The 14,179-nt window shown below is 41.9% G+C and overlaps 1 protein-coding gene across 1 annotated transcript in view; it reads right to left on the reverse strand.

Moving 5' to 3' along the window:
• pappa2 (pappalysin 2) overlaps positions 1 to 14,179 on the reverse strand; it is a 67,914-nt gene that overhangs the window by 37,069 nt on the left and 16,666 nt on the right. Inside the window, exons 6-11 of the mRNA XM_031874564.1 lie at positions 10,942 to 11,081; positions 9,761 to 9,914; positions 9,084 to 9,276; positions 7,636 to 7,769; positions 2,864 to 3,046; positions 1,856 to 2,159 (exon numbers count right to left, since the gene is read on the reverse strand). Coding sequence (XP_031730424.1) covers positions 1,856 to 2,159; positions 2,864 to 3,046; positions 7,636 to 7,769; positions 9,084 to 9,276; positions 9,761 to 9,914; positions 10,942 to 11,081 — 1,108 coding nt within the window. The remainder of the gene's footprint in view (positions 1 to 1,855; positions 2,160 to 2,863; positions 3,047 to 7,635; positions 7,770 to 9,083; positions 9,277 to 9,760; positions 9,915 to 10,941; positions 11,082 to 14,179) is intronic.

A 14,179-nucleotide genomic window follows, 5' to 3' on the forward strand; every position in this document is an offset into this window, starting at 1 on the left:
TTGGTGCCGTGTAGAGAGGAAGCATGGTATTTGGTGCCGTGTAGAGAGGAAGCATGGTATTTGCAGATGGACACGGTGAACAGTGGCTCGTGGGATCGCAGTGGGAACCAGTGGCTTCTATCTGTAACCTTGTATGCCATGACCTCACAGCACCGCAGCAGGAAGTGTGTGTAGCGATACCGAGGCTCCAGTATCAGGACTATTGATCTGTTTTCAGTGAGTTGAGTCTATGAAAGGAGCCCTCATCCTGGTGTTTCAGAATCCGCCTGGTGCCAAAGTTAACCAGGAGGAGCAGAAATCTCCAGAACCTACGGATTCCCTTTTATTAATTATGGATCAGAGGAGGAAGCGAAGGATTTGAACCCCCCCCACCCCTTCTCTATTCATCTGTGCTGCGTCTCAAAGCCCTCTGCCACAGCTCTCTCCCTCTGGAGGCCTCTTCATGATAATCATGGTGGGCTTTAGGTCATCTTTTCCTCCCGACATACCTGATTCCCTCTTAAATTACTCAACTTCATTAACAAAAATAGGGGGCTGACAAGCGCTTGTTGGGGTGATCGAAGGGGTGATCAGGATACCTGATTAACAAAAACACACAAGAAATAAAGTGTTTTGATTGGTTCAACAGTTCGTCTTGTCCTCGTCACGCTGACCACAGAGCTCATCAGGACGAATCACTCACATTTTGTTCATATTCAAACTCTGCTGTAGCTGTAGTCCTCTCTTACCCTTCCTCACCTACAATATCCTCATTTCGTCTCTTCCTCTCTCTTTTGCATCTCTCGTACGCGGTATCTATATCTTTTCCAATCCCGCTCTGTCTCCTCCCCTCTCCCCTCTTCCTTTTCATCTGTTCTCCCTCCTCTCCCTCGTCTACAAACCCGTTGCTCCCAAACACTCTCTTCTCCTCACATCAACCCCTCTCTGCCCTACTCAGTCCCACATAACTCAATTCCCAGCGGTTCTTACATCTTTTTGCACTTAGACCCAGCTTGTGTAACGCAGGAGACGTGTTAGCTGAAAAATAAACTCTTTTTTTTAAAGCTGTGTCCACCTCACATCTACCTTGCTCTGTAAGAGAGCCACAGGTTTTGTTTTGTTTTTAGAAAATTGCCACAACATTTGAACTTCAGCCCAAAATGAGCAGCAATCCTGGGACATAACTCTCATGTCCCAGCAGCTATTTAGTAAGATTCATCAAAAACAAAAGCCTTGTGGCTTTACATTTGTATTCTGTTAATCATTTGGACACCCGGCAACACGAGACGGGACGCTGGACAAACTTATTCAACCTCAGCCCTGAAACTTCAGAATGCTTTTGCTTGATGGAAACGATTTGGATCAGTAGCCTCAGCTCCACATCCCCATGCTGGAAACATTTCCAAACAGAACCAGACCCAAACACTCTTTTAGAGACCGATAACTGTGGATTAGCAGATCTGAGGACACACACACACACACACAGGCAATGCTGTGTGTGTGCTAATGCAATGCTGTGTCCCTAAATAACATTATTTTTGTGATCCTCAGTCTTATTTTTCCTCTGAAGCTGCTGATGCCGAGGCAGTGTGTGTGTGTGTGTGTGTGTGTGTGTGTGTGTGTGTGTGTGTGTACCCAGCATCTGCACCTGAGAGAAAACCAGACTGGGGACCTTGCCTCAGAGGGACTCCTGGGTAATTGATTCCCATTACATATTGCGGTTGCATCTACCTGTTTCGGGTTTATTCTCCAGGCTGGGGTCACTGTTACAATGTGTCCACCTTAGAGACATTATTGCAAAACAAGGTCATGTAAGATCATCTTCAGTAAGAGTGATTTTGCCTCTACAAACACCCTGACAACATCTGTCACTGACCTGTCAGTGAACGTCTGCCGGGTCTGAGGCGAGGGGGTCTTGCCGGTGAAGGGCGGCTGCCGCCGAATCCAGTACAGCAGGGGCTGGCAGCCGGAGCACAGGGGGCTGCCGGGGCCTGAGGACAACATCGCGGCATCGATCTCCATCTTCTCGTCGAAGGTGCAGAGTTTGACAGCGACGATGGCGGCGCCGCGGGTGTCCAGGCGCAGCGTGAAGGGCATGTCGCAGAAGACGTGCTGGGGTCCGAGGTTGATGCTTTTCCCCGCGTCTGTTATCAGCTCCACGTTGGCTAGGGCCGGGTTGTCTGGGACGGGGAAACAGAGAGATCATGCTAAATGTGTCTGCTGGTATGTCTGTCATTCTGAACATCAGTGGCAGTGCAGAGATTTATGTGTGTGTCGACAGTGGCACCAGACTACTGGTTTTATAGCAAGTATAAAGTATAAAGGCCACTAAAGCGCACACAGGGCGGTTGGGGGATGGAGGTGGATCTTACAACCAGGAACATTTTTGTCACTTCATTAAATATAATAATCGATTACAAATCGAACACATAATCACAAAATCGGGACTGGTTACAAAACCAAAGAGTAAATTTGCTACCTCCTATGTGGATGTCCAATCAGTGTTGATGGTAAATGTAGTCAATTGACGCCGTATACGTCTCTGGTAGTGGCAGCGACTTGTCAATCACAGTAGCCCCGCCCTAAAGCATACCCTGCTTTATGGTCTGTGTGACTCTAAATGGGCCATCATTTACTAAATGAACATCATGCTGTATTGAAGAAGACTTGAAACTAGAGATTGAGACCATAAACTCATGTTTACAATGTTTACTGAGGTAATAAATCAAGAGAGAAGTAGAGTCATTTTCTCATAGACTTCTATACAACCAGAGGAGTCGCCCCCTGCTGGACAGTAGAGAAAATGCAAGTTTTAAGACATAAACCATCGGTTCACTCAGCAGAACCGGAGGTTGCCTCCTGGTTGTGATGGAGTGATACTTACTGGAAGAGACGTAGGTGACCCAGAGTGTAAGTTTGTGTGGAACGATGTGGTGGAGGAACCTCAGCGTGAGTGTGCAGCCCTCCGTGTCAGGACACGGTGAGGTCACGTTGGTATCATAAAGGCTGAGCTCGGGACTCCAGGCCTGGAGGCTGGGATCACAGGGCTGCTCCACGTCAGGTGGGCCTGGGGTTCAACGACATCACACGGACACACGCATCAATATTCATGTCTTCATCCATTCCATGACCCTAAAGCTGGTGACCATGTACATTCCAATCAGACACACGGTAGTACAGTGCAGAGGCAGTTTAACATTCACCTGTGTATCAGATTTAGACAGTGGCTCGACTTGCTACCTAACTGCAATGACCAATGTATTATTCCATCAGTTTTCAACTAATTAAATTAATCGCCAACTATTTAGAGAATTGATTAATCGGTTTGAGTCATTTTCAGCAAAAGAAAAGTCAAAGTTATCTGATTCCAGCTACTTAAATGTGATTATGTTCTGGTTTCTTCACTCCTCTGTTACAATAATCTGAATATTTTTGAGTTGTGGACAAAACAAGACGTCACCCTGGGCTTTGGGATAAACGGATTGACTTTTTTTTGGCCTCAACAACTTTTCTGTTAATCGAGGAAATAATCAATAGATTAATCAATGATGAAATGAATCGTTAGTTGCAGCTAGTGTATCTTTCATTCATCACATATTGCATTTTTCAATTCAACTCAATTGCATTTGTATGGTGCAAAACCATAACAGAAGTAACCTCAGGGCACTTTTGGCATGGTGCAGGTCCAGACTCTTTAGAATATTATTTACAGACACCCAACAAGTCCCACCATGAGCGAGCAACAGTGGCAAGTAACAACAAGCAAAGACCTCAAGCAGAACCGGGCTCTGGTTTGGCAGCCATTTACTTCGACCGGTCGATCGGCTCTTTTTCCATTCAGCTTCTTACTCCTAACGAGGGGATCCTACATTGATACACAATCTTTAGCCAAAGTTAGGACGATTTTGGTCATTTCAGTTGAGACTTTTCAGTATTCTGATTTTCTCAGCGCTCTTTTTACTGGTTTGAAGTATCGGTGATGTCATTTACTTCTGTGCACCAAAATGTAGCAATATTTGAATATGATGACAGCTGTGGTATGGTTTCCTGATGTTGACGGGGAGATGGTTCCTCCAATCAGATGTGATCAAACACACCAACACAGTCCTGATGAAGCAGATTAGTGGAGTTTTAGTCTTAATAAATAATTCCTCTGTAAAGATGTTTTTTCTTTTTGTTTGTCTTGCCCACTTCTATTTAACAAAGGTCTCAGTATTACTTTTAACAGTTACCAGCAAACCCACTCACATTATTAACAAGAAAGAGCAGAATTTTCCAGTTGAGTGTGAAAGAAAGTCCTGCTCTGTGACCTAAAACATGGCAAGCATTCAAAACGCAATAGTAACACCATTACACCCGGCAAAATGAGTTGATAATTGTTACAGTGTTAGTGATTAGCACGATGGAATCACATTACAGTAGTTTTATTATCAGCTGTGTCCCAGAAAGCCAAATAAAAATCCTGATGGTAATGAGGTGTTACACATTTCACACCGTCTGAAGCACAGTGGATTGCCATGTGAACGCCAGTTAAATGATGTCGACATCGGCCTAAATTGGCATAAAAAATGAACCAGAACTGTAAACTGTTGCCATTAGCTGCCTACATTTTCCAGCAACTGAAGTGCTAGACATATTAATAAAGATCAGCCATGTCTGCCACATGTGCTAGAGTCTGGTAAGATCGTCCTACGCATTGCTCAATTTGCTTGTTGATATCATCCTCGTAAATTCAGGTAACATCACTTTTTTGGATGCAGTTAAGGATGTACCAAATGTGTTTATTTTTATCTCAAAGCTTTTATTGAAGTTTTTGAATGAAGCTTTGAATGTTAGTTGTCATATTTTATGACATCATCACCCTAAAATATATTTTAAAATCCTCAGTTTGAATACAGGGATTCATCGGATTAAATGAGTTTGTCTTTTTTTATAAATCAACTTTCTTAAATGAATATAACTCATCAGTGCGTGACCTTGCTCTCCAGCGTGTCCTTGCTCTCCAGCAAGCAGTTTTTTGACCGGAGTGAAAATGTTGTTTTTGAAAGGTTAAACACCAACAAATTGAAGCCATGGGTGTAGGAAGCATTGAGAATGAGGGTGGGACAATCTAACGACAAGTCTGGGGGTCCTGGTCCAGAAAGTGTTTAACAGAGTAGATGTACTGCTCGTGATGATATTCATCTGGCTTTAATGGCATGACAAAATGATGGACACATTTTGTAATTTCATTTCGATGAATATAAAATCTAAAATTATTAAATATAAGATTGCGTTTTAGCTCTGCTGCCTGTTAATTAGTCCAGTCCTCACAATATCATACCATTAGTTCTGGAGACACAAGCCTATAGGCTCTGGCAGCAGCTTTATGTCCCAGAATATGGCCTCGGGCTGTGTGCCAATATTTAACAGTCAATGTCAATCCAATGCTTTCCATCGTGCATTATTCCAGAGTTCAGACTTGAACTCTGAGAGACTAAGTCTCTGAGTCTCTGAGACTAAGTCTCTGATACTGAGTCTCTGAGAGACTAAACATCATTTAAAATGATTTGCGGTTGTGATGAGGGCATACTGTATATTGTCTGGACTGGGCAGCATTCAAATGTTGATTTCTAATTTGCTGGTCAACGTTATGAATGAAGCACTAGCTTCAGTCAACGAGCCAAATGTCCATGCAAACCACGCAACCAATGGGATGATGACGTTGCTCTGTGTCTGAGAGACGAGTATGTATAAAACTGTTCGCTAACATGTTTGCTATAACAACTTTAGAAGATCATAATATATGAAAGTGTTTTTTTCCTTGTTCCACCGCCACCATGTGGCTAAAAAATGTATATGACTGCTTTAAGATTTCCAATGATGGTCAAGTATATAGATATATGGAGTTTGCATCCATACATCATTATGGATGGATGCAAACATCCATCCATGTATCGTATTTCAATACTTTCAGGACAAAAGTGAATAGTTATAGATATTTATTAAAATACTTTATCACCAGCATTACACTGTCAACTATCCCAGGCTTTTTTTTTTACATTCTTGTACATCTGTACATCTTTTTTTATGTTCTTTCTGACTCTTTACTTCTTACTCTAAATTATTACTTTTGCTGCGGCCACAACTCATTTCCTCCTCACGTATTATACATTTCCATCTTCATCCATCAGTCGGCTTAGAAATGTGATATTAGATTTCCATCCGTACAGGTCTGGACTTCTCAACCTTAATCCCCTCGCTCTACTCACATCTTGATACAAATTGCAGTACAGTGAACTTACAGTGCACTTACTTTAAACTTTCTCATTTTGAATTATGAACCACTTTAATGCTGAAAGCAGCACACAAACAAATAGAATCCTTCTCAGCGGGATCTCAGGCTCCTGAAACAGGCCAAGAGGTTTCAAAACAAGAACCAGTCAACGTTGTGGCACAGGCAACATTGTCAGGAAATGTAAAAGGACAATTTTTCTAATAATTCAAGCCAACAGTGTTTTGCCATCAAACTTGTATTTTGTGTTGCAAGCCCTGATATCCGCATTGAATTTCCCTGCTGAGGGAGATATTGCCCGTCTCCGTTGGCTGACAAAGTGACCCCGTGCATCGTCCTCTTCAGAAGTGGGAGCGAGTGAAAAGGAGCCGGGGAAGCCAGCAGACTGGCTGTCTCCTCAGCTGTGTGCATACCACTGTTTAGAGTAAGACTGTAATTGACTCTTTATCATCATTATGGTCCCGCAGCGACAAAGAGGGAGCCCTAATCCCCCCTGCTCCTCCTCGCCGCTTGTTTTCAAAGTGTAAATTCCAGCCGGGGATTTCCACATTCTTGGGTAGAGTTACCGCGGAGGAGAACGAGAGTGTTATTGTGCTCGTAAGATCTTTCTTTCTGTCTATCTCTTTCTCTCTCTTTGCTTTCTTGTTTGCTTCCTTGTGTTCCTTTTTATTTTTTTCCTTCTTGTTTCTTTTCCTCCGTTACTCTACGTCTCATGCCAAAGGAACCCGGGCTTCTGCAGAAATTCTATTTGGAATAACAAGGACCATGTGCTAACATGACGCGTAATGTTTCACACTACAGTGCTACAAGATTCACTTTTGTTGGGGGGGGGGCTTTTTTGTTGATGACTGAGGTTCAATGTTTGAACAGCACCCAAACATTACCCGAGTAGACGGCTCGCCTAATAATCCTTGTTCTCGCTTTGGCTAAAACAAGACAGAGAAGTCTGTAGCTGAGGGCAATTATCATTTAATAATTTTCTGCTTTTTCCTCGTCCAGGAGCCATTAGCCTCGCACGCACCTGAAGTTTACAAGGAAGAGAAGTGTGTGTGTGTGTGTGTGTGTGTGTGTGTGTGTGTGTGTGTAAACCAGAGACACAAGTAGAACTCAAGGACACAAACCTGAAGACCGCCACATTCCTCACTGTCAATAATTATTGAAAGAGAAGAGTGTATCAGACTCAGTATGCTGAGGATTTTTTGGATGAAAGAGGAGACATCAACAATTGCCTCTACTGGTTTTCATTTCAACTTGGCCATTATTTAACCGTAGAAAAATAATCTATTTTGATCAAATAATGTATAAAAAACAAGGGGTGCATTAAGAAAGGTTGATCCTGTCCAGATCACTCTTTGGACACACATAGTGATTTTTTGACTGACCAACTGCCTCCTCGGGTGTCCAGTAGCCTGACGTGTCACAGATGCGAGGTGAGGTGGCCTCAGAGGCGTACTGGTGGAAAATGCCGTCCGTCTCACAGTCTCCACAGTTGATACCAGACACATGGAAGGAGGAGCTGGGACATAAGGGAACAGGGTTGCTGATTAGGAAACATCTTCTTTCACAAATGTGTCTCTCTTAAGACCAGCCCTACAATAATGTAGGACCAACTTCAGAAATCTGAAGACACACAGGTAAAGTAGAGGGGATGACTTGTAGAGCATTCAGGACCTGAATACCTTCCAGTGGGCCAACAAGGCCAACGTCATTTCAAATGCAGCCGTCTTTTGGCATGATTTGGAGCTATAACCATGTGGAGAATCCCCTCATCTGTTGCACACGGGCCAGTTGTTTATTGCTCATGTAATCAACACATGAAGTGAGAGTATGACGTGACATTCTAAGTGTTTTTGTTCAGGTGGTCATCGTGCACTGGTAAATACGAAACATGAACCAATCCAAAAGATACTGGGAGGTAGAAGCAGGCATTAACTCCCCTGATTGTTCTCATTACATGTTCACTAGCTATTACACTGTTACGTGTCCGCCATGTTTTATGATACAATTCATATTGCAAACTTAGTTCCCTTCCCCAAGATGATCTAAGGTGTACCATTTTGTAATCCATCTGGGGGCAATGTTCTGGTGACAAACTTTGAACTTGTTAACGAGGAGCCACTGAATGCACCTTTGTCTCAGCAGAATCAGGTCCATCCTGGCTTGAGTCGTTCAGAAAAGAGTGCATATGGTGGAACTTAGCTGGCATGTAAGTTGTCATTCAATTGTCTACTTGCATGACGGTAAAGAGGCAACACATTTCTGGCATTGTTGTCACTCATGGCAAGTGCATCCTTTGTTCATTATGCGTTGCATGAGTCGAATAGTAACATATCTGCCTATAAAGCAAGGAATGTCTGTCTGTCTGTGTGTCTTTCACATAGCTCCAGAACTGTCCATCTAATCTATTTCACACTTGGTGGGTGTATTGCTGGGGACCCAAGGACGTGCAGCGTCAAAGTTGGACACGCAACAATTTTAATAAACTTTGAATAAACAAGCAAACAGCGCTCTGTGCAACAGCGGGGGCGGGGCTTCAAGGCTCTGCAGACTGAGTAAAGCATGTCATTTTCTGCATTCCCCCCCCCCCCCGACAACACTGCAAGCAGCAATAAGGGGAACCAAGCAAATGGCCCTCTGGTTCCCAAGCCAAGACCTCCACAGACAGAGCTACTGCCACCCACCCAACAACAGGTGGACATATTTTCCAAAGATCTTTTGGGCTCTGATGAGTTTCAAAAATGAAAACACATTTGAACAATATAGTGCAGATAACAGACATAACTAAATGTGGAGAGTCAAACATTGAAATGAAGAACCCATGCAATCGTACCTCTGATAAAGTGGTCCCCTTATAGGTGGCAGCCAATAGATTGAGACAGAATCCGGACTCTGGTCCGTCACTATAGGGGCCAGAGGGATGGGGGCAGGTTGCTGCTCCATCAGCCAGTTCTGGTAGACCAAGTCAAGATAACAGTGCATCCGGGCCACTTGGTTGGGTGTGAAATGGTTGGTGCAGTTGTCATCTGACGGGGTGCAATGCAAAGAAAAGCTCCAGGTAATCATCACGGATCACCGAAAAAAATCTTAAATTAGCCAGCTGAGTCCTAACAAAACAAATTTTAAAAAGTAATGCAAGTTGTTTGCATGAAGTATATGTCGTAGTTGTACTTGCTTGTGTGGCTGTGTGTTACAAATGTCAAGAGGTACATTACTTTCTATAAGAGCCTCATGTCTTTTCACCTGATATGAGGACATGTCATAACATGTCCCCAACAAATGATATGGATTCAAGACCAAGTTGTAATCAAGAACCATGTGTTTTGTATTCCTGAATTTTGTCTTGCACAAAAAAGCAACGTTTGTGATTTTGCAGTAGGATGTTACATAGAGTCTACTTTATGTCCTCGCTCTTCTGTACAGTGTACAGTCTACTTCTTCTGTGGGTCAATGATTCTTTTCGACATCTCTTGACAGTACATCTACTGTTAATTATATTATCCACTGTACCTGTGTAACTCATGTAATTGCTATAAGGTGTGTCACGGTACATGGTGAGTCCACAGGTATCATTGACGGCTCCAGGGTCGTGGCAGGCTTTGGATTTGGGTGTTGGTGCGGTGTCAGCACACAGATCTCCTGTCTCCATGGATGGGGTGGTCTCCTGCAAGTGCATATGACAGAACTACTAGCAAATGATCACAGAAGAGTGAAAAGCTCAATGTATGTACTTTACAGACAGCAGACATTGAAAGAAGTTCATATAAAGAACGTTAGAAGTGTAGACGCTTTCCCACATACAGTAGCATTTTTGATAAAACAATATACTGTATGATACCGAACAATAAACATTTGAAACAAAAAGTGAGTACAGTACAGCTTTGCAAAGGGAAAACCGTTGTCATATTAAACGAGCCCATTGGTTGTTCGTACAAGCCGTGTGTTACTTATGACCCATATTAACTGTTGTTTGGCAGCGACCTCTAGTGGCTGTACTAATCACGACGGGACCAAAGACGGAAGTCAGGTGACATGGTTTGAAGAGCGACGAAGCAGGGATGCGGTTGGTGTGGACAGATGGGTCAAACAAACATATGACTTTCACCTCGGAGATCGCTGTCGCCGGCTTGTTTTTTTGCAGCCAGAAGTGACCCGAGAGGGTGGAGCTAAGTACAACCAAACGCTGAATAAGACATTTTTATATGACCAAAATGTGACAATTAACTTGTTTGAGGTGAAAACACTTTGTGAAAGGGTTGAAGTTCTGAGACAAAAAACACGAACAACACCCTGACCGCAAAACGCCGTGATAGAGACCTGTCAATCACTGTGTAGCCCCGCCCTAAAGCATACCCTGCGTTATGGTCTATTTGACCATAATTTACTAAATGAACATCATGCTGTATTGAAGAAGTCTTAAATGAAGTGAGAAGTAGAGTCATTAGTAGACGGGAAGTAGAGTCTATTTTCTAATAGACCATTATACAATCCCTCTATGCTAACCCTTTTTACAACCAGAGGAGTCGCCCCCTGATGGACATTAAAAAGAATGCAGGTTTAGGGCACTTCCACATCGGCTTCACTTTTCAGAACCAGAGGTTGCCACCTGGTCAGAACAAACAACCACATATGGTTATATGTGTTGGAGGACTTGTAAGTATTATCAAGAGGAGACGATTGAACAGTCTTACCTGACATGGGTCATCACAGGAGTCCCGCTCGCTCACCCCCTTGAAGACATGGTACAGTCCAAGGATGTGGCCCATCTCATGGATCATGGTGTTGTGGTGGCCCATGGTGCCAAAGTAGGACGGGTTAAGCACCATCCCACCTGAGGACAAAAGATAAAATTCAAATGGGTCATAATATTATTACTATCTCAATGTTTTTGTCTTTTGTTAAGACTATTTTTAATATTTCAAGTGACGGAAAAGTGAGATTCATTTTTTTTGCGCCATTGCAAGGTACAAATCTAAAATAGCAAAACTGTGACACCTCATTCCATCACTCTGATGTGATTTCCAAAAGTAACCTCAAACAGGTTTAGTGCTTTACGGCAAGACACGCCCAACAAAACTAATGTGGTATTGCTGTTAAGTCCAGATTCTAACCACCAGCTGTCTGGCAATTCAGCTCCAGTTTGACTCTCTGCCACAGAATTTCCAAAAGAGCAACAAACCTCCATTGTAAAAACAGTAAGCACTGTGACATTTAAAACCAATTAGAAAAGCAGTAAAACTTAAGTACTTTAAACCAAAAACAGGAAACTGGATACTGTTACGTGGCTGCGGGTGGACATGCTCTGAATCTAGAGGAACGCTCTGCAGAAACCTTGTATTCGTCATTTTGCCTCATTTTCCTAATAGTTGACACCTACCACCATTGTCTAACTAGTAAAGAAGAAGTTCCATGGCCTCGGAACCAACCTATGCCACTGAAAATGCAATAAGCTATACTACTAGATGAACTAAAGCACAAAATCACTGATAAACAATGGAGAAAGCCGATATAACTAGATAACTACTAGACTATATGAGTGTGTTTAAGATGCAGCAGAATCACAACGAGAAAACGGAAGGAAAATCAGGCCTCCGGTCTAATCATGAACGGTTCATAGAACTTGGAGAAAGCACTCTTTAACGAGCAGACAGAAAGACTGAATGGAAGAACACAGTGGAAACATAGCTTCTTTATGTTTCCATAAGCACATGAAGTTCATTTTCTAATGACCCTGCTCTGAAGTACATGTTTAAACCTGTGTACTAATATCCTCTAAATTCTTCTGCAATATCCCTTTGTGCTTGGATCCTGCTGCCCCTTGCTCATGCCTCGGAGGTTGTGTATTTAGTTTGTTGATGTGTCCAGTAGTTAAAACATCTCAAAATATGTTTCCAGATCTCTATTCAGTTTGGTGGAAAGTCAGAATTAGTTTTTTTAGGTGTGGATCTGGTCGCAGGATTTCTTTAAAAATGTTTTCTTGACAGAACAACATAATGCATACATAAAAATAAAAATGTTCTTTAATGAAAGACTCAATCAAAATACAAATCATCAAGTATTCCAAAGAAATCCGTTTTAAAATCAGCTGTGGCTTTGGGGCCATTCTTACGAGAACAGCCTCTGAGTGGAGGTACGGAGTATGCTGATAATTACAGAATCAAGAACAGACATGACAGCGATTGGTTTTGTAATTAGAAACAGCGTATTTCCGTGGCGAAGACATTGAACAATGAAGACGTTAAATGCGAAGACACTAAACAACAGGGCCTCCGGACCGGTCTTGTCATCTACTGACTTGTTTAAACAAGGACAGATGCTGAGCGACTGAAGCAAAGGAGAGAACTCAGTACAACAGTCTAATTCTACTCTGACAATATGAATGGGAGCATTAAGCATTCCTATATAATTGATATCTATCCCCAGCTCATACATCCACAGAACAACAACATATTAGATTATGTAATTACAGTTATTATCCCAAAATGGAATTAAAGCTTTTTCGAAAAAGCAGCTGGGCACAATAAATCCAGGGAAAGTCGAATTACGTTATTTGACACCCTGTGTTCACAGGGAGCTATTGTCCAGCTCCTCCGTGAGCAAAAACATCTGTTTATTCAACTTTAAACAAAAATGGTTTGGCAAAGAAAGAAAGAAAAACAACTCTTCTTTCTATCAGGTTTTTTTAAATCAATGGGTTACAACTTAATCATGTGCTAAAAGCTGGTTTAAATATACTTTGATTTTGTTTAATAGCACTGTTGTTGTGCTTAGATTTTGCTGCGTAATCATTTTGGCCTAATTTCATTCTAATTTTAGACATAAAATTGCTAATTTGATGTGTGTAATGTGGTTGTAAAACTCCACCTGTGTTTTGCTTATAAGACTGCAGCTAACAATTACTTTCATTGAATCAACCGATTACGTTTTTGATTGCTCAATTATCAATTTGTTCTTTTACATTTTAAATAACAACTTCCCAGCAGAAGTTACCAGAGCTCAAAGTGACATTCAAATCTAAATAAAACAGCTTATTTAATCTGACCGTCAAAAAATGGATAAATATAAGATTCCAAATCATATAAACTAAGGAAAAGCAGAAAATCCTCTGGAAAAATGTACTTCAATGATAAATAAATAATGAATTCTCAATCGTAAAATCTTTCGACTAGTCATTTCATCTGTATTTTGTGTAGGATATATAAAACAAGACGAAGCTTTCATTGTTTATTTAAGTTAAACATACTGAACTTGTCGTGATTAGGAACCCATCTGACGGACTGACTTTTTGAGAGATTCACAAGGTGCTGGAAATGCTTCAAGTAGCAGTATTTCACACATTTCGTTTGTTACAGGGCTCTTTAAATGATGAATGCTTCCACTGGAGGTACATCTAGCCCACGTGTGTCCTACTTTTGATTCCACTCACTACTTTGTACTAGCACAATAATAATAATGAATAAAGAACAGCTAGGCATTGGTGGCAACAATGGTACACTGGTCAAGTCAAGTCCATTTTATTTATAAGGCCCAATATCACATTAAAATCTGTACAGCACACATCATCCTCTGTCCTTTGGATAAGGAAAAACCTGCCCCCCAAAAAAGCTTTTAAGGAGCCCACACTGCCGTTTGTTTGTTTGGTTGTTGTTGGGTTGATTAGCCGTTTCCAGTGGAAAGAGGCCTAATGATTGGAACAGGAAAGGGGCAATGTGCCGGGGAAATCCCTGCCAGCTCTACTTGCTCTACTTGTTAGCATATCCCCAAAGCAGACAGCAAAGGATGGAGGGCAAGGGAAGAGATTAAGGGATGAATCAAAAAAAGTAAAAAAAGAGAATATTGACAAATCCGATAAAGAAGCAAAGAGGAAAAGAGATAATGGTTTAAAGAGAATACCGTACAATGGAAATAAAGACGACATGACAGTTATAT

Source organism: Anarrhichthys ocellatus, unplaced genomic scaffold (assembly GCF_004355925.1).
Source record: "Anarrhichthys ocellatus isolate YVR2014 unplaced genomic scaffold, GSC_Weel_1.0 scaffold82, whole genome shotgun sequence".
Taxonomy (NCBI): domain Eukaryota; kingdom Metazoa; phylum Chordata; class Actinopteri; order Perciformes; family Anarhichadidae; genus Anarrhichthys; species Anarrhichthys ocellatus.